We start from the raw sequence: 21,091 nt of genomic DNA, 5'->3' as shown, positions 1-21,091 counted from the left end.
AATCTATGTTGTTAATACTAAATCCAGTAGTGCCTCATTGCGAGTTGGAGCTTCTACCGTTTGTGTGATAAACTGATCTTTGAGTAAGCTTAGGAACCCACTGCATTTTGCTGTTTTACATGTTTCGTTTTTCCAATCAATGTCCGATAAATTAAAATCCCCCATAATTAATACCTGCCCCTGATCTGCCCCTTGCTTCTCAATCCTGGGACAATGCATTCACATTGTGTCTTTAATCCCGTACACCTATGTACACATTTGTCAGTACATTCATAATTAAGGCAACAGTGCCCTCTACTGTATTACTATATTACTGTCTAGCCTTTGCACTTATAAAACAGCTTACTCAGGAGTTCTGTAGCCTCTGTAACCAGGACCCTGTCTGTGTTAGGGTAGCCTCTGTAGCCTATATAACCAGGACCCTGTCAGTGTTAGGGTAGCCTCTGTACCTAGGACCCTGACAGTGTTAGGGTAGCCTCTGTAACCAGGACCCTGTCAGTGTTAGGGTAGCCTCTGTAGCCTATATAACCAGGACCCTGTCAGTGTTAGGGTAGCCTCTGTACCCAGGACCCTGACAGTGTTAGGGTAGCCTCTGTACCCAGGACCCTGACAGTGTTAGGGTAGCCTCTGTAACCAGGACCCTGTCAGTGTTAGGGTAGCCTCTGTAGCCTATATAACCAGGACCCTGTCAGTGTTAGGGTAGCCTCTGTAACCAGGACCCTGACAGTGTTAGGGTAGCCTCTGTACCCAGGACCCTGACAGTGTTAGGGTAGCCTATATAACCAGGACCCTGTGAGTGTTAGGGTAGCCTCATTCTTGGATGAACACTGACTGCAGAAGTGCCAGAAAGAATTTAAACCAACTGAGCATCTTGATACAGGGGGCGGGGCTCCTGAGTTTGCTGATGTGTAAGCTGTATTGGAAATCCTGCTGATAAATAAGTATACTTTTATAGGATTCGTACTGGCATTTGTTGAAGTACTTTTCTGGGAATCCAGCCATCTTGGTCACCTCAAAATTGAACCCACCGGTAACAGAATACAAATGGATACGACATTGGAAAACACAAATGAGAAGATGACAGATTTGTAAATGTATGGTCCATTCGTATTATCGGGTCGTACGCGGCTGATCTAATTTCTTTCCATTTGTCTCGGGATCTGCCGTATATACCCATCTTAGTACATTCCCCCCTATGTGTCTCATGTTATATAATGGGGGCAGTTGTACAGATCCTGCCACATAGCATCAGACACCGGCACCTGCCCTGTGGGAACACATTATCTCCCAGCTCTGACCCCAGTGACAGAGTAACAGATCCCACATTATGGGGCTCATGTGGAGGTGGCCGGGAGTTGTGTCTAAGTACCGGATGCCAAATGGGATCCATAAAGCTGCATGGTGCTGGGCTCGTGGGCTGTGAGTACCACGGAACGTGGCCGGCTTGACAATCCCAGCACATGCACCTCCTACATAGGTGCCCGGGGTGTGACAAGAGGCGCAGAGTCATAGTGATGGCCCAAATATCAGTATACACCACACACATTACAGTACAGGATCACACTGTGTATTTATTACATATATATTACAGAGAGGCTGTTATACATAAAGCACAGGTACAACAATGCAGTTATATAATGACTCAGTAATACATACACCAGCTGCTTTCCCATATACAGTCAGACTAGGAGACATGGAGTTTTATTGCACACTGATCGCTCATGTCACTGTAACCATGGGAACACATCACAGCAGCAATAGAACTGGAACATCAGCATAACTGACAGATGCGTTCAGCCAATCAGATGTGGCCGCCTGTATTACATGTGTGTAACTTGCACCAAGGGTGGAGAGGGAACCAAGAGGTTACGCTTTACACTAATTGGGAGTCCAGGTCAACATAGACAGCAAAAAATGTGAAAAACTCATGTCGACCTATTCAGGTTAAACCGTCCTAAGCTGACCTTTAGTGTCGACCTGTTGAATGTTTATCTAGACAATGTCTATCTAATAATCCACATACAATGGTTGATAGAGGAATTTAGTATTGATGCTTCCGTTTCATGTAGATCAGCTCATTGAAATTCTATTTTGTGTGTGTGAGTTTTCTGGTGTCTACGAACAGCTGATTTATCTCTAAAACATTTCCCACATTCAGAACATGAAACTGGTTTTTCACCTGTGTGAATTCTCTCATGTCTAACTAGATGTGATTTACCTCTAAAACATTTCCCACATTCAGTGCATGAAAATGGTTTCTCACCTGTGTGACTTCTCTCATGTTTAACAAGAGATGAATTCTCTGTAAAACATTTCCCACATTCAGAACAAGAAAATGTTCTCTCATCAGTGTGACTTCTCTTATGTCTAACAAGAGATGAATTCTCTGTAAAACATTTCCCACATTCAGAACAAGAAAATGTTCTCTCATCAGTGTGACTTCTCTTATGTCTAACAAGAGATGATTTCCTTCTAAAACATTTCCCACATTCAGAGCATGGAAATGGTTTTTCACCTGTGTGAATTCTCTCATGTCTAACTAGATGTGATTTATCTCTAAAACATTTCCCACATTCAGAACATGAAACTGGTTTTTTACCTGTGTGAATTCTCTCATGTCTAACTAGATGTGATTTACCTCTAAAACATTTCCCACATTCAGTGCATGAAAATGGTTTCTCACCTGTGTGACTTCTCTCATGTTTAACAAGAGATGAATTCTCTGTAAAACATTTCCCACATTCAGAACAAGAAAATGTTCTCTCATCAGTGTGACTTCTCTTATGTCTAACAAGAGATGAATTCTCTGTAAAACATTTCCCACATTCAGAACAAGAAAATGTTCTCTCATCAGTGTGACTTCTCTTATGTCTAACAAGAGATGATTTCCTTCTAAAACATTTCCCACATTCAGAGCATGGAAATGGTTTCTCCCCTGTGTGATGTCTCTGATGTAAAACAGAATCTGACTGATGTATAGAACTCTTACTAAACTCAGAACTGGATGATATTGTATCATTTTTATGATCTGTACTGTGTGTAGTAAGGTCTGAATGATCAGGAGAAGGTTCCTCATGACTAGAGGGACCAGATGAAATCTCTGCACTGTGAAATGTTAGGTGTGTATTGGGGATAATGGGGTTTTCCTCTGGAGAATCTTGTCTGATGTTCTTATCTTCTAGTATATAATCTGGAGACACAATGAGATCTCCCTCCGAGGTATTCCTGCTTGTGCGCCCATCTACAGGAAACAGATGAATGACAACAGACAGAATTGTTTACATTAAAAAAGCAAATGTGCATGGATGTTTTAGTACTTAAAAAACAAATTAGATACTGTATACATGCATAGAGATTTACCCCTACGCATATAGATCAGAGAGCGCCACACAATTGGATAAACAATATAAAATGTATTTAATTAATATAGACAAGATAAATGGTACTTGTGTACTAGCACGGCGCCCACGATAATTAGTTGCCCGATTTTTTTATAGCATCGCATGCCATACACCCGATGACATGCGATGCGATTTTGACCCATATACGATGTTAAATTGTATAAGCACCCTAATGGGTGCTTTTAAGCACCCTAATGGGTGCTTACAATGGTTAAATGCACCCCCACGCCACCCCCCAAGTATAAACGTGAACCCGAAGCATGCCGAGCGCAGTGAGCCCGCGAGGGGTGGCGGTACGCGTCCTATGACCTTTTCATACCCCCACTTATCCACGTGGAGTTGATTTTATAAAGTGTGGCGAGCGGACGCTTATACCTGTGAAGTTCTGCGCGTCCCCTCGCCACGCTTCGGGCTCGCTGCGCTCGCCACACTTTATAAAATCAACTCCACGCCGACGTGGATAGTGGGGGTATGAAAAGGTCATAGGACGCGTACCGTTGCGCTCGCCACGCTTCGGGTTCACTTTATACTTGGAGGGTGGCGTGGGGGTGCATTTAACATTGTAAGCACCCATTAGGGTGCTTAAAAGCACCCATTAGGATGGATGACCGAGAAATAGGGGCTGATGGATTCAGATGTATGAGATACACCAGAGAGTGTGGGGAGGAGACTGGTCAGATCTCTGGGCTGGTAACACACAGTGACATGATGTGAGGGGAGAGCAGGAGTATAATAGGGGCTGATGGCTCCTGATGTATGAGATACACCAGAGAGTGTGGGGAGGAGACTGGTCAGATCTCTGGGCTGGTAACACACAGTGACATGATGTGAGGGGGAGAGCAGGAGTATAATAGGGGCTGATGGCTCCTGATGTATGAGATACACCAGAGAGTGTGGGGAGGAGACTGGTCAGATCTCTGGGCTGGTAACACACAGTGACATGATGTGAGGGGGAGAGCAGGAGTATAATAGGGGCTGATGGCTCCTGATGTATGAGATACACCAGAGAGTGTGGGGAGGAGACTGGTCAGATCTCTGGGCTGGTAACACACAGTGACATGATGTGAGGGGAGAGCAGAGTATAATAGGGGCTGATGGCTCCTGATGTATGAGATACACCAGAGAGTGTGGGAAGGAGACTGGTCAGATCTCTGGGCTGGTAACACACAGTGACATGATGTGAGGGGGAGAGCAGGAGTATAATAGGGGCTGGTGGCTCCTGATGTATGAGATACACCAGAGAGTGTGGGGAGGAGACTGGTCAGATCTCTGGGCTGGTAACACACAGTGACATGATGTGAGGGGAGAGCAGGAGTATAATAGGGGCTGATGGCTCCTGACTCCCCTACTAGGCAGATGCATCGTCCTCATTAGTTTGGTCGGACAGAGGAGAGTGTAGGATAAGAGAAAGCTGTATTGGCAGAACAATGAAAATATGTAATACGTGATTATTCCTCACCTGTGCTGATATCTGTAGGGATTTCCTCCTTCTTACACTGCTGATCACCCCTCATATATGTGTCTTCTGTGTCTGTATCCTCCTCATCTGTCACAGAAGGTTCTTCTACTTCCGCCTTAAAATCAGTCACATACATTTCTTCTTCTACCTTAATATCAGACAAATCTTCACACTGAACCAAAAAAAAAAAAATCACATTAGTAATGACTGACTATTTAACACACACACACACAAACACACCCTGCAAATTATATAGTGACAGTCACTTCGGTATATTGGGGAGACCTTAAATCCCACCTACCTGATCCTCCTGTGGGGTCCTGTGAGTCTCCTCTGTACAGTGCTGGGAATATAGAGGACGGGGACATCTCTCTGGGGTATCTCTGTTACTGGGCCCATCTGTAGGAGACACGCAGTGACTGAGGACATGGTATATATGTGATTATCCTGGGAATACAGAGGACAGGGACATCTCTGGGGTATCTCTGTTACTGGGCCTATCTGTAGGAGACACGCAGTGACTGAGGACATTGTATATATGTGATTATCCTGGGAATACAGAGGACGGGGACATATCTCTGGGGTATTCCTGTTACTGGGCCCATCTGTAGGAGACACGCAGTGACTGAGGACATGGTATATATGTGATTATCCTGGGAATACAGAGGACGGGGACATCTCTCTGGGGTATCTCTGTTACTGGGCCCATCTGTAGGAGACACGCAGTGACTGAGGACATGGTATATATGTGATTATCCTGGGAATACAGAGGACGGGGACATCTCTCTGGGGTATCTCTGTTACTGGGCCCATCTGTAGGAGACACGCAGTGACTGAGGACATGGTATATATGTGATTATCCTGGGAATACAGAGGACGGGGACATCTCTCTGGGGTATCTGTGTTACTGGGCCCATCTGTAGGAGACACACAGTGACTGAGGACATATGTGATTAGCATATGTGTGTATACAGGGGGCCCTCATAACTGGTCTACCAAGTGCAATAAAATGAAGTCTCTTCTTACCCAGTGATGTGAGGGGTCGGTGATTCTCCATTACGTCCTTGTACAGATCCTTGTGTTCCTCTATAAACTCCCACTCCTCCATGGAGAGATATACAGTGACATCCTGACACCTTATAGGAATCTGACAAATACAATGATACAGTCATCACCCAGACACATCCCCCGGTGTTACTGTATATTGTCCAATTCTCAGCAGTCACCTTCCCGGCCACATCCCTCGTGTTACTGTATAATGCCCCATTCCCAGCAGTCACCTCTGCGGTCACCTCCCCCAGTGTTACTGTATAATGTCCCATTCCCAGCAGTCACCTCTCCGGTCACATCCCCCCGTGTTACTGTATAATATCCCATTCCCAGCAGTCACCTCTCCGGTCACATCCCCCGGTGTTACTGTATAATGTCCCATTCCCAGCAGTCACCTCTCCGGTCACATCTCCCAGTGTTACTGTATAATGTCCCCATTCCCAGCAGTCAACTCTCCGGTCACATCCCCCAGTGTCACTGTATAATGTCCCATTCCCAGCAGACACCTCTCCGGTCACATCCCCCGGTATTACTGTATAATGTCCCATTCCCAGCAGTCACCTCTCCGGTCACATCCCTTAGTGTTACTGTATAAATGCCCCATTCTCAGCAGTCACCTCTCCGGTCACATCCCCCGGTGTTACTGCATAATGCCCCATTCCCAGCAGTCACCTCTCCGGTCACATCCCCGGTGTTACTGCATAATGCCCCATTCCCAGCAGTCACCTCTCCGGTCACATCCCCCGGTGTTACTGTATAATGTCCCATTCCCAGCAGTCACCTTCCCGGTCACATCCCTCGGGGTTACTGTATAATGCCCCATTCCCAGCAGTCGTAATGCAGTCACTTTCCCGGCGGTCGGAATGCCAGCGGTCAAAATCCCGACGCCGGAATCCCTACCGCCGAAATCCCATCACTTTGTCCCTCTGTGGTGTCCACAACACCCATAGAGGGAGAATAAATTAGTGTGCCGAGTGTAGCGAAGGCACCGTGCCCGCAGTGTGGTAAGCGCAGCGAGCCCACAAGGGGGGGAGGGAGCGATCCACGTCCACCCCTTGTCAGGATTTCGGTGGTCGGGATTCCGGTGTCGGGATTTTGACCGATGGGATTCCATACCAATCCCCAGCAGTCACTTCTCCGGTCACATCCCCCGATTTTACTGTATAATGTCCCATTCCCAGCAGTCATATCCCTGGGGTTACTGTATAATGCCCCATTCCCAGCAGTCACATCCCCCGGGTTACTGTATAATGCCCCATTCCCAGCAGTCACATCCCTCGGTGTTACTGTATAATGTCCCATTCCCAGCAGTCACCTCTCCGGTCACATCCCCCGATGTTACTGTATAATGTCCCATTCCCAGCAGTCATATCCCTGGGGTTACTGTATAATGCCCCATTCCCAGCAGTCACATCCCCCGGGTTACTGTATAATGCCCCATTCCCAGCAGTCACATCCCTCGGTGTTACTGTATAATGTCCCATTCCCAGCAGTCATCTCTCTGGTCACATCCCCAGATGTTACTGTAGAATGTCCCATTCCCAGCAGTCACATCCCCCAGGTTACTGTATAATGCCCCATTCCCAGCAGTCACATCCCTCGGTGTTACTGTATAATGTCCCATTCCCAGCAGTCATATCCCCGGGGTTACTGTATAATGCCCCATTCCCAGCAGTCACATCCCCTGGGTTACTGTATAATGCCCCATTCCCAGCAGTCACCTCTCCAGTCACTTCCCCCGGTTTTACTGTATAATGCCCCATTCCCAGCAGTCACCTCTCCAGTCAGCAGCTGGATGATATTGTTGGTGAGTTCCAGGATCCTCTGCTCATTGTCTCTCCCATGTATCAGCGAGTGAGGTGGGGTCATCATTATAGGGATCTGTGTCCTTTTCAGTCCTTCTGACACACAGGGACAACCACTGGGTGTCTCATGCTCACTGGATGTCTTCTTCACTACTGTGTAACCCTGTGTATTAGAAAATGAGATTTATGTTTTACCTGGTAAATCTCTTTCTTCGAGGACATCAGGGGCTACAGGGCTAACGCTGGGTAGTGGGAGTGGTGAGAGCATTCCAGCACCAGAAAGATTAAACTTCTTGCTGACTCCCAGACAGCCAGGCTCCTCCCCTCCTCTACCCCACCTCCAGGCCAAGAAGCTCAGTTTTTAACAAGCCAAGGCAGGAGACAAGTGAGAAGGAAGAGAAACACCACACAGAAACACATTCTGAACATATGTGAGGTCACTCAATGGAGGAACTAATAACAGTAATATAACTAAAGCAGGCACGGCAGGGAGGGATCCCTGTGGCCCCTGACATCCTCGAAGAAAGATTTACCAGGCAAGACAAATATAATTTCTTCTTCGGGAGACATCAGGGGCCACAGCGTTACAGTGGGTAGTAAGGAGATGGGAGAGCACCAGCACCCTAGAGGTTAAACTTGAACTGCCTCCCAGGCAGCCGGGCTCCTCCTTTTGGACATGTCAGGGGCCACAAGGATAATGCACCGTAAAAGCAGCCACCTAAGGGTGGGGACGCACCTGTGCCGCAGCGAGTATACTCTGGCCAAAAGCCGAGTCTTGGGAGGCAAATTTATCAAATGCATAGAAGCACAGAAAGGTATTGACGGACGACCAAGTCGCCGCTCTGCAAAGTTGCTCTGCTGTTGCACCGCCCCTAGCAGCCCAAGATGCACCCACATACCTGGTGGAATGAGCCCAGATCCCCGCAGGAACCGGGAGGGAGGCGCCCAAGTATGTGTATGTGTGCTTGATGACAGATCTAAGCCAGCGGGCAATTGTCTGCTTAGTAGCTGGCCAACCATTCTTTTGAATTCCATAGAGGACAAAGAGAGAGTCAGTGCGGCGCACATAGATGCGCAAAGTACGGACAACATTTAGGGAAGACTGTTTAGGAGAGGCATCCGGTTGCTGAAAGGCAGGGACTACAATCTCCTGGTTGACATGAAATTTAGACACCACTTTGGGGAGGTGAGAAGGAACGGTATGAAGAACCGCCCTGTCAGGATGGAAGATTAGGAAAGGTGACTGACAGGACAAGGCCGTCAGGTCAAACACCCTCCGGGCCGAAGCAATTGCCAATAGAAACACTATTTTCCAAGTAAGCCAACAAAGGTCCACTGACCTTAGTGGTTCAAACAGGGGGGAACTGAAGGGCCCCGAGGACCAGGGAAAGATCACACAGAGCCACCAGGGGAACAAAGGGAGGTTGGATACGGAGGACACCCTGCATGAAAGTGCGGACATCTTGTGGAACAGGATGGACAGAGCCGAAACTTGTAATATTAAACAATCCAGCCTCCAAACCCTTCTGCAAGAACGACAGAATCCTGGCCAAACGGTAACTCCTGGGATTGAAACGGCGAGTGCAGCACCAGGAAAAGCAAGCCCGCCAGATGCAATGGTAAGCCCAAGCCGAAGGAGGCTTGCGGGCCTTAAGCATAGTTGAGATGACCCTTGAGTTAAAGCCTTTGGCTCTTAACAAGGAGGTCTCAACAGTCACCCCGTCAAAGCCAGACGCTGCAGGTTGGGATGTAGACACGTACCTTGACTGTGCAGGGCTGGACGTAGAGGCAGATGGATCGGAAGGCCACTGATAGCGCCTGCAGATCCGAGAACCAGATCAGTCTGGGCCAATGTAGAGCCACCAGGATCAATGTGCTCCCTTCCGCCTTCAACTTGCGGATCACTTTGAGGAGGAGCTAGATCGAGGGAAAGGCATACATTAGAGCAAACAGCCACCGGGCTGACAGGGCATCTACCAAGTCAACAAGTCAAGGACATTGATCGACAGCTGGGATTCTTGTGCATTCCATAATCCCTGGAAAGATCTTTGTCAAGGTCACCGCTCCCCAACCACGGAGGCTGACATCTGTGGTGAGGAGTCCACTGGTGAACCCAAAACGGTCTCCCTGCCGTGCGGCCGGTGACAAGACATCAGGTGGGACCAAATATTGGAGTAGGATACTGACCACTTGGCGATTCTCCCGTAGAGGGCGCAAGTGGAACTGCGCCTACTCTGTGATGTTGAGGATACCATGGAGCCTAAGACCCTCTTGCAGGAATGGACGGATACCCGCATGAGGGAGAGGAGATGCCGGACTGATGAGTCCGGCGACGTTCCTCTGGCAGATAGATCCACTGACGAACAATATCCAGCTGGGCCCCCAGATGGACCATGGACTGCGCTGGAAGCATGGAGGACTTGGGCCAATTTATCATCCAGCCTTGACGTTCTAGGACTGTCACCACCGTGGTCAAATGGGCTTGGAGAACCTCCGGCGATTGAGCCAGGATCAACAGGTTGTCCAGATACGGCAGTATTCGGATTTCCTGATTGCGAAGTTTGCTACCCATCACTGCCATGACCTTTGTAAAAACCCGAGGTGCTGTGGACAGGCCGAAGGGCAGAGCCTGAAACTGGAAATGATGGTCCTGTACTGCAAATTGCAGAAACGTCTATGTTCCAGTTTGATGGGGACATGCGGGTACACGTCCAGGGGTGTCCATGGATGTAGTCCCCTGGTTGCAAGGCCAAACTATGGATCGCAAGGTCTCCATCCTGAACTTGGGGACTCAAACAAATTTGTTGAGCCGTTTTAAATTGAGGATGGGGCGGAATGACCCGTTGGGCTTCCGGACCAAGAAAAGGCTGGCGTAGAAACCTTTGCCTTGCTGAGGCGCAAGGACCGGAGCTATGACCCCGGACGACAGGAGAGAGTGAGCTTGGTGGATGATGCCAAAAGGTTATGGAGTAGCCTTGGAAGACCACGTCCCGAACCCACACGTCTGTTGTGGATTCCAGCCAAACGTCTGAGAACCGTAGCAGCACCACCCCGTCATGTTGAGGGCTTATCCTCTGGCTGGTTTGCCCAGGAAGCGAAAGGACTGGAAGGCCGCACGGGAACGTGGAGCAGGGGTGGATGGTAGAAAAGATGCCTTGGACGCAGCTACCATAGCCACAATTTTGTCTAGTTCTGACCCGATTAAGAGCCAACCCTGGGGGCTGTTTTCCAGTGGACCCTGTCTTCCTGAGGGAAGGGGTAAAGGGTGGCAAACCATCAAGGAGGCATAAACTTCCTATTGGGTATCTCCCAGTCCTCCGAGAGGGTATCCTCAAAGTCCTTCGACTTGGAAAAGAGAGCCAGGGTCCGCTTAGGACGTTTAAAAGTAGGCCCAGAGGACCTGGGCGGCTCAGCAGAGTCTTGTAAATTCAGGAATTATTTTACCACTGTAACCAAGGCGGCCACATCAATGTGTGACGAGGTGTAGTCATTGTCCTTGTCGTCTACCAGTTGCCCCTCCTCCTCCGAATCAGTATTCTGATAGAGGAGGGGCAGGAAGGAAGAGTCCGCCCTGACTGGAGCCTTGCCCTGTAAAGTTTTTTTTGGTACTCTTTACCTAGAAGGGCGCCCACGATTTTGATCATGGGCATCGTTAGTAAAAAAAAATCGCGTCGGTCGCATCGCATGCACTAAAAAATCGGGTGCGATGCGACCGACGCGATGCCCGCGATTTCCCATAGGGAACAATGTTCAATGTCCCAATTGACCCGATTTTCCTGTTCAATGTCTCAATTGACCCGATTTTTCCATAGGAAACAATGTTAAATGGGCCACAGAGGCCAAATAGGCACCCTGAAGTGTGAAATGGCCCCCACAATTGTTAACGCCACCCCACGATCAACGTGAACCCGAAGCGTGGCGAGCGGCGGCGGTACGCGTCCTACGACCTTTTCATACCCCCACTATCCACGTCGGCGTGGAGTTGAGAATAGAAAGTGTGGCGAGGGCAGCGAGCCACCGAGCCCGAAGCGTGGCGAGCGGACGCGGACAGCTGTGAAGCCCGCGAGGGGACGCGGATACCTGTGAAGGTATCCGCGTCCGCTCGCCACGCTTCGGGCTCGGTGGCTCGCTCCCCCTGCAAACAAATGGCCGCCCAGGGAAGATGACCTCATGCAGCACCGGTAAAATGGCGGGTACCCGGCACGTGACGGGCGGCTCCGCTTACCGGTGTCCACACACTGTATCCGTGGTGGTCCAAGTGGGAGTGGGTAGGGTACCAGCCATCTGCTTGCTAGTGCAGCGTGGCGGTCTCCCCCCTGTCTGGCTGTTACAGCTGCTAAATGTGCGTGCGCTCCCAGCAGGGAGCACATTACCTGTGTCGGTGCCCGGTCGCGGCTGTGGCCTCCCGAGTGCCCGGGGCCAGCTGCGGTCACTCACCAATGTGTGGTGTGCAGCTGCCGGGCCCGGTGTTTAACAGACCCCAGCGCTGCTGGGGTCTGACACAACGTCAGTGTAAAAAAATAGAAAGAAAAAAACAGCTAATTCCTTTTCTTCGGAATACTTCATGGCAGCCATAATACTGGGTTTGAATCCCTCCTCCTCAATATAGACAGGTAGGTTTTTACCCTAGGATCCACTCACACCACACATAAAGGTACGCTCCACCCTTCTCCCCTTAGTCTTTGAGTGTCTCCTCCCTTGATCCTAGGAAAAAAACATAAACAGGGAGGGCTATTCATAGGCTTGAATGGAGGAGCCATAAGGATAACTGAGAACCAAATTAAGATCCCATTGAGGAAGGAATTCGTTTACCCGGCTTCTTGTCCAGGAACACACTTAAAGCTGAAATATGCACTTTTAAAAGGTAGCAACTGCTTGTGGGAACTTGTGGCATATTGGCTCTAAGTGCCTTACATCTGCCCTTTGACCACTTGCAGAAAGTTTCCCAGACCCTGTGGTAAAATATGATGGAAAAACTTTTTTCCTGGCTTGAAGAAGTACATTAACTACTTCTAATGATCCGGAAGCTGGAGTGGGCCCTGAAACAAGATGTTTGGAGATATTGGCAACATTAGTGGTTCCTCCACGGCCATTTTCAGCACCAGAGGGAACCAAGGTCTTCTTGGCCAGAATAGAAGCACAATTACTACTTGAGCCTGCTCCTCCAAAACCTTCCTGAGAACTCTGGGAATCAATGCAAATGGGGGAAAAATGTACGCCAGTGTGAAGCCCCATGTCTGTGACAACGCATCGTGATGCTTGGAGAAGACCTGAGAGAGTTTCTTTTTGTTGGATGATGCCATGAGATCCATCACTGGAGTTCCAAACCTTCTTACTATTAGACGAAAAAGGGACTCCTCCAATTCCCATTCTCCTGCCAAGATCTGATTTCTGCTGAGATAATCTGCCAGAATATTGTCTTTTCCTGGAACATTAGAGGCCACCAAGTTTTGAGATGTTTCTCCGCCCATAACATTATATTCTTGACCTTTCCCAGCAGTACCGGACTCCTGATAACCGATTGCTTATTCAGATATGAAACAGTGTCGACATTGTCTGAAAATACTCTGAGATGGGTATTCATTATTTCCTTGGAAAAAAAGACAAATTGCCAGCCATACGGTTCTTAATTCCCTGATTGGATGATATCACCCTCTCCACTGGAGACCATACTCCTTGACAAGAACTTCCGTGAAGATGCACTCCCCAACCAATAAAACTGGCATCTGTAATGAGCCTTAAGAAATGGGGATTTTCTAATGACGTTGCTCTTGTGGCTAAATTTCCGTTGGCCCATCAATCCAGTGACTCCTTTACTTCTTGAGAGATCTTTACCCAGTAGGACATTGGTTTTAACGAGTACCTTATTAATGATGACTGGAAATGCCTCATTCTCCATCTCGCCCAGGGTACCACATCTATAGTTGACTACATCATGCCTAGCAAGCTTGAAACCACTCCCAGCTCCCACATGACCAAGGCCCAAGGTACCTGAAGCAGCTTCTGATTCCATACTGTCCCACCCGATTACTGCGGTCTGTAGATGAAGGACTTTTAGCAGTACCTAGGATCTCCCGTAATTCATCTGGGGGTCGAGCTTTTAGCCATTCATCTCCGACTTTATGGAACTCACTTCCCCGCACAGTTCGAGAGACCCCAACTCTAGAATGCTTCAAAAACAGACTCAAGACTTTCCTATTTACTCAAGCGTTTCCTTCAGTCCCTTAAGTATTGTTTATGAAAAGCTTTTCTGTACTTCATTGTTCCTGTACTGTATTACATTCATTCTATCTGTTAAGCGCCTTGAGTCCTATTGGAGAAAGAGCGCTATATAAATAAAATTATTATTATTATTATTATTTGATCGTGTGCTGTACAAGAAGCACACATTTTTGAATAGTGTTGATAGTGACACTTGGAATTTCAGTGTTCAAAACCACTCCTAAGACTTGATTCTCTTGGGACGGTTCTAGATGGGTCTTCTTCCAGTTGATCAACCACCCATGATCCTGTAGACGGCTTATTATTAAAATCGCAGCTGCTGAAGCCTCTGCCTTTGAACTTCCTGCGATAAGAAGATCGTCTAGATAGGCCCATATTAGCACCCCTTCTTTTCTCAGGTACGCCAACAGTGTAACCAGGACTTTGGTGAATACTCGTGGAGATAACGTCAAACCTAAGGGAAACAGGTGAATTGGTGGTGCCTCCCTCTCATGCAGAACCTGAAGTACTTCCTGTCCAAAACCCTTATAGGAATATGGAAGTAAGCATCCTTGAGGTCGATAAGACACTAGAAAATCTTCTCTTATCCCCAGAAGAATAGACTTTAACGTTTCCATATGGAATCTCTTCTTCCATATCCTCTTGTTTAGATCTCTTCGATCCAAAATGGTCCGAACCCCCCCCCCCCCCCCCCCCCCTGTATGCCTTGTTTATAACAAAAAGATATGAGTAGAAATCCGGGCATTCTTCTGCCTCTGGTACCGTTTCTATTGCTCCCGAGTCGATTAACTCCATCATACTCTGTTGTAATGCCATCATTTCTTCTGGCAGAACCGGATTTCTTGACATCAGAAACCTGGTTCTGGTTGGTTTGGAAAAGATTTCTATTTGATACCCCTGGGTAACGATCTCCAAAACCCATTTGTCTTGAATGTCGCGAACCCAGCTTCTTGCGAACTTGAGAAGCCGTCCTGTGACCGGAATAGTTACCCGGGGAGAAATACAGTCACTAACGTTGGGACCCTCTTCAGCCTGATTGACGCAAAAAGGAACTTGATAAACCTGCTGACTATCTCTCTCTATATGGCCTGCCAGGCCTATAGCTTCTAGCCTGTCTGAAGTATTGCCGTGATGAGAATTCAGAATATTTCCCCCTCTTGTCCTGGGCGAGCCTGATTGATTTACCACCAGACAGCTTCTGTATTAATGCATCTAATTTACCACCAAACAGAAAGGAACCTTCAAACAGCATAGCAACTTAATCTGTTTTTAGAGTGCTTGTCTGCTGCCCGGGCTTTAACCACAACGCCCTTCTGGCCACAATGCCAGCACATCCAGAGAAGCCTTGAAGATGTAATCAATGGCCATCTGAATAGTTAGAGGCCCCTACAGATTTGATCTCTAGACGATTTCTCTTGAATATCTTCTTGTAGGGATGCACACCATAGTCTAAGAGCCCTCGAAATAGAAGCAATAGCTACTCCGGACTTGACCGCTACAGAACTGGAGATATGTAACCTCTTGAACGCGCTCTCCATTTTTTAGCCATAGCATCCTTCAGCGATGCGCCTGAAAAGGGGATTTTTGTAAGAACTTACCGTTTGAACCCCTTTCTCTGAGTCCATCCCGGTGACACAGCTAACCTTGGGATGTAGGAGGGTCCACAGGAGCCAAGGCACCTATAGCTGAAGCTTTGAAGCTTTTCCTCTGGCTGCAGGCTCCTCCCCTTCTGTATCCCCAGCATGCTCCAGTTCAATCTTAGAAAGCACACTAGGATACACAACTCAGTACAATGCTCAACATCTTATATGCACAATCATCTTACCATAACATGACACACATGCACGGCATGACTTACTGAGCGTAGGGGAGGGATCGCTGTGTCACCGGACTGGACTTAGAGAAAGGGGTTCGAACGGTAAGTTCTTACAAAAATCCCCTTTTCTCTTTCATCCAGTCCGGTGACACAGCTCCACCTTGGGACATTCACGAGCCGGTATTATGGGAGGGCACGCTCAGACTGCCAGTTCTCATCACTGCCCGTCCGAATGAAGCGTCCTCCGACGCGAACTCATGGAACCTGTAAAATTTGGTAAAGGTGTGAACAGAAGACAAAGTGGCAGCCCTGCACAACTGCTCCGCTGTAGCCCCATGACGCACTGCCCAAGAGGAAGCTACTGACCTGGTGTTATGTGCAATAATCCGAGAAGGAACAGGTCTACCCACCTTGGTGTAAGCAAAGGCAATCACTGACCTAAGCCACCTGGCAATGGTCTGCTTAGAAGCAGGCCACCCTCTCTTATGCACATCATAAAGAACCAACAAAAGATCTGTTTTGCGGAAGGCCTTTACCCTGTCCACGTAAATTCGCAAGGCGCGAACTACGTCCAACTTTTTCAATTTGTCCCTATGTTTGGCTCCTTCAGGAGGGGAAAATACCGGGAGCACAATCTACTGGTTCAAATGAAAAGAGGAAACCACTTTTGGTAAAAACGTATGTACTGTTCGAAGCACAGCCCTATCCTTATGAAAAACGAAATGCGGAGATTTACAGGACAACGCTACTAACTCTGAAACACGCCTTGCCAAAGCAATGGCTAACAAAAACTCCAGTTTCCAAGACACATACTTAAGGTCAGATGACCGTAAAGGTTCAAAAGGAGGACTCTGAAGTACAGACAGAACTAAAGATAAATCCCATGGTGCCACCGGTTATCTATACGGTGGTTTTAGCCTGGTAACACCTTGTAAAAAGGTCTGAATCTCAGGCAGAAAAGTTATCCTTTTCTGGAAAAAGATTGAAACTACAGCTTTCCGCTTTATCTAAGACTGTAAACCCAGTCCCGATGAAAAACTATCTTGTAAGAACTCCAATAACCTGGATACCTTGAATCTGAATGTGTGTACTCTCTGGCGCTCACACCACCTGATGTAAATCTTCCAAACTCTGTGATAATTTGCAGCTGAGACTGGCTTACGAGCCCTAAGCATAGTCTAAATCACCGCATCAGAGAGACCTTTCTTTTTAAATAAGGCGGTCTCATAAGCCATGCCATCAAACTGAGCCGAGCGAGGTCCTGGTGAAGAAACGGTCCTTGTCTTAGCAGGTCTTGACGAAAAGGCAGAGGCCAAGACTCCACTGACAACCTCAGAATGTCCGAGAACCATTACCTCTTGGGCCAGTTTGGTGCTATCAGAATGGTTTATACCTGCTGAGACCTCACTCGTTTCAACACCCTCAATATCATTGGGAACGGAGGGAAGATATATACCAGATGAAACTGCCACTGAACCGTCATGGCATCTACCGCCCAGGCGGTTTGGTCCCTGGTCCTGGAACAGAACTTCGGAACCTGACAGTTGTTCCTGGATGCCATTAAGTCCACTTCTGGAAGTCCCCAGAGATTTACCAGTTCCTGGAATACCTCCAGATGTAAGCACCATTCCCCCTCCAGCAGATCCTCCCTGCTGAGGAAATCTGCCTCTACATTCCGGATCCCCAGAATGAAGACAGCAGACAGAACCGGAATGTTGATTTCTGCCCAGGAAAGTATCCGAGAGACTTCCCGCATTGCCATCCTGCTGCGAGTCCCACCCTGATGATTCAGGTAGGCCACAGCCGTGGCATTGTCCGACTGCACTTGGATAGGAAGACCTTTCAAACTCCCCTCGGCCTGTAGAAGAGTCATCCAAACTGCACGAAGCTCCAATATATTTATTGGAAGTCTGGATTCCCGCTTGGACCAAAGATCCTGCAACCGATGGTGAAGCGCAACTGCCCCCAACCCCTGAGACTGGCGTCGGTCGTTATCACCACCCAGTTCCAGGAGCGAAGGGACCGCCCTAGCTGCAATGTCTCTATGTCCGTCCACCAAAGTAAGGACACCTTTGTCTCTTGAGAGAGAAGCAAACTTTCCTGTTTCATGTTCTTTGGGTTTCCCGACCAGCAAGACAGAATGTTCCACTGCAAACTTCTGGAATGAAACCTGACAAATTGAAGCGTCTCGAAAGTCGCCACCATCTTGCCCAGGAGTCTCACCCCTTGCCAAACTGTAGGTCTGTGAGCCTGCAGTAACAGTAAGACAAACTGACTAATGTCTTTTGCTTTGGATTCTGGAAGGAAAACCCTATGTAAATGGGTGTCCAGTATTACCCCCAGAAAAAGCAATTTCTAAGATGGAATTAAATGGGATTTGGACATGTTCAAAACCCATCCCATGTCCTGCAAAAACTGTGTTGCTATGGACAGGTTTTCCACCAACTTGGACTCCGACTCTGCTTTGAATAGCAGGCCATCTAAGTAAGGGATGATCACTATCCCCCTGAGTCTCAGTGATGCAGCCATAACCGCCATCACATTTGTAAATACCCTTGGCGCTGTGGCCAGACCAAAGGGTAGGGCCTGGAACTGCAAATGGGTCTCCCCTATTGTGAAGCGAAGAAGAGACTGATGTTCCTTGCAAATTGGTATATGTAGATATGCATCCTGGATGTCCACGGATGCTAAAAATTCCCCTGGCACTATGCTGCGAAGCACTGAGCGGAGAGACTCTATTCGGAAATGATCCACCCATAGGTGTCGATTTAGTAATTTCAGATTTAGAATGGGTCTGACTGACCCATCTGGTTTGGGTACCAAAAAGAGTATGGCATAAAAAAACTTTTTTGTGTTCCTCCTGAGGGACAGAAACCACAACGACCTTCTCCACGAGAGACAAGGCCGCTTCCAGAAGACCCGTGCGTGCCCTGGCCTCTCGAGGCAAAGGTGTTGGCAGAAATCTCTTTGGAGGATTTCCCCTGAGAATTCCCACAAACCTTAATCCAGCCATGTCCCTGTGTTATTATAGATATAAGTGATGTCACAGTGACGCTCCCAGATCCCCTCACCTCCCCAGTCACATCCCTGTATTATTACTATAGATATAAGTGATGTCACAGTGACACTCCCAGATCCCCTCACCTCCCCAGTCATATCCCTGTATTACTATAGATATAAGTGATGTCACAGTGACACTCCCAGATCCCCTCACCTCCCCAGTCACGTCCCTGTATTATTACTATAGATATAAGTGACGTCACAGTGACGCTCCCAGATCCCCTCACCTCCCCAGTCACCTCCCTGTATTATTACTATATATATAAGTGATGTCACAGTGACGCTCCCAGATCCCCTCACCTCCCCAGTCACATCCCTGTATTATTACTATAGATATAAGTGACGTCACAGTGACACTCCCAGATCCCCTCACCTCCCCAGTCACATCCCTGTATTATTACTATAGATATAAGTGATGTCACAGTGATGCTACCAGATCCCCTCACCTCCCCAGTCACATCCCTGTATTATTACTATAGATATAAGTGACGTCACAGTGACGCTCCCAGATCTCCTCACCTCCCCAGTCACGTCCCTGTATTATTACTATAGATATAAGTGACGTCACAGTGACGCTCCCAGATCCCCTCACCTCCCCAGTCACGTCCCTGTATTATTACTATAGATATACGGGATGTCACAGTGACACTCCCAGATCCCCTCACCTCCCCAGTCACGTCCCTGTATTATTACTATAGATATAGGTGATGTCACAGTGACGCTCCCAGATCCCCTCACCTCCCCAGTCACATCCCTGTATTATTACTATAGATATAAGTGATGTCACAGTAACACTCCCAGATCCCCTCACCTCCCCAGTCATGTCCCTGTATTATTACTATAGATATAAGTGATGTCACAGTGACACTCCCAGATCCCCTCACCTCCCCAGTCACGTCCCTGTATTATTACTATAGATATAAGTGATGTCACAATGATGCTCCCAGATCCCCTCACCTCCCCAGTCACGTCTCTGTATTATTACTATAGATATAAGTGATGTCACAGTGACGCTCCCAGATCCCCTCACCTCCCCAGTCAGCAGGTAGATGATCTCCAGGGTAAGACTTAGGATCCTCTCAGTCATGTGACTCTGGTCCTTGTCCATCCTCGGGGAATCAGTGATGTGTCTCATCCACACGTGATGTCTAGTAAACACTGTTTCCTCACCACTGTGTTGTCTAGGAATAAATATAATTACAATAAACACCACACAATACACATGTGACATATTCAGTAAAAGGTAAGAGAAATCCACATATACATATATTCACCAATGAGCATACACTTCAAATTAGGACATTGGAAAATGTGTGCGCTATACCAAGTTACCAAGGGGCACCTTGTTGGTAACTATGGACGTGTGTAGTTTATACAGGTCCATCCCACAATATCAGGGCATTAGTACGATGAAAGCTTTCCTGGAGCAACGTAACATCCATTGGACCAAACACTGTTCCTGCAGTAGCATAATTTGACCTTGATAAAGGAACTATTTCATGTACAATGGGACATTTTATGAACAAATCAAAGGGTGCGCGATGGGAAGCAGCATGGCACCAAGCTATGGCCCTTATTCTGATCTGTGCGGATATTCCCGCATTCTTACGGAGCGGTCCGCACGCCACGGTGTTTTGCCGCATGCGGCCATCGTCCGTAGAAACGCCCACGTGTCCTCCGCATTCGGACGGACTCACTCTTTAAGAACAGGGCGTGTTTACGGACGACATACAAACCATGCGTGTGCGGGAGAAACACTCCGATTCGGCACGGTATTACAGAGTATTACAGAGTATGCTCGGGAATACCGCATCCGAACGGGAGCCAAGCGGTGCTACCGCACGTAAGCGGAGGATTTACGCCAAACAACCCACTATGAAGTATCTTCTGCAAGACATCACATGACCCACTTATTCAATTACCTATCCTCATAAAAAACTGCTTATTTGGAATTGGAATCAATTAGATTCCAATATATTCTTACAAGCATGCCTAACACATGCATAGCACACATTAACCCTTACAGCAATGTAAGTGCAATGCTTTGTATTACACCCTGTGTAAAAGATTATAAACAATCTACACATATACTATTTAAAGTGCAAATAAAACCAACAACTGTGAACTTGCATAAACAATTTTATTAATGCCACAATTAACATAATTTAAAAAATATAAAAATCAAAATTAAAGAAGCTGGTCCTTGAGGTCCTGCAGGTCGGCTTGCGCCAGCCGCAGATGGTGCTCAAGTCGCCGGAGGGCCCCATGCACACCCTCA

At 47.7% G+C, this 21,091-nt stretch overlaps 1 protein-coding gene across 2 annotated transcripts in view; it reads right to left on the bottom strand.

The window, feature by feature from the left end:
• Nucleotides 1–1,583: 1,583 nt before the first annotated feature.
• Nucleotides 1,584–21,091, bottom strand: part of LOC146010061 (uncharacterized) — a 32,582-nt gene continuing 13,074 nt past the window's right edge. For both annotated transcript variants that reach the window (XM_083150923.1, XM_083150922.1), the window contains exons 2-7: nt 19,844–19,994; nt 7,687–7,878; nt 5,887–6,007; nt 5,162–5,259; nt 4,861–5,032; nt 1,584–3,241 (exon numbers count right to left, since the gene is read on the bottom strand). In XM_083150923.1, the coding sequence (XP_083007049.1) occupies nt 2,076–3,241; nt 4,861–5,032; nt 5,162–5,259; nt 5,887–6,007; nt 7,687–7,878; nt 19,844–19,948 (1,854 nt within the window). In that variant the 5' untranslated portion in view covers nt 19,949–19,994 and the 3' untranslated portion in view covers nt 1,584–2,075. The remainder of the gene's footprint in view (nt 3,242–4,860; nt 5,033–5,161; nt 5,260–5,886; nt 6,008–7,686; nt 7,879–19,843; nt 19,995–21,091) is intronic.

This window comes from Crinia signifera, chromosome 6 (assembly GCF_055691185.1).
Source record: "Crinia signifera chromosome 6, ASM5569118v1, whole genome shotgun sequence".
NCBI classification, from domain to species: domain Eukaryota; kingdom Metazoa; phylum Chordata; class Amphibia; order Anura; family Myobatrachidae; genus Crinia; species Crinia signifera.
This window is presented reverse-complemented; position numbering and strand designations above follow the sequence as displayed.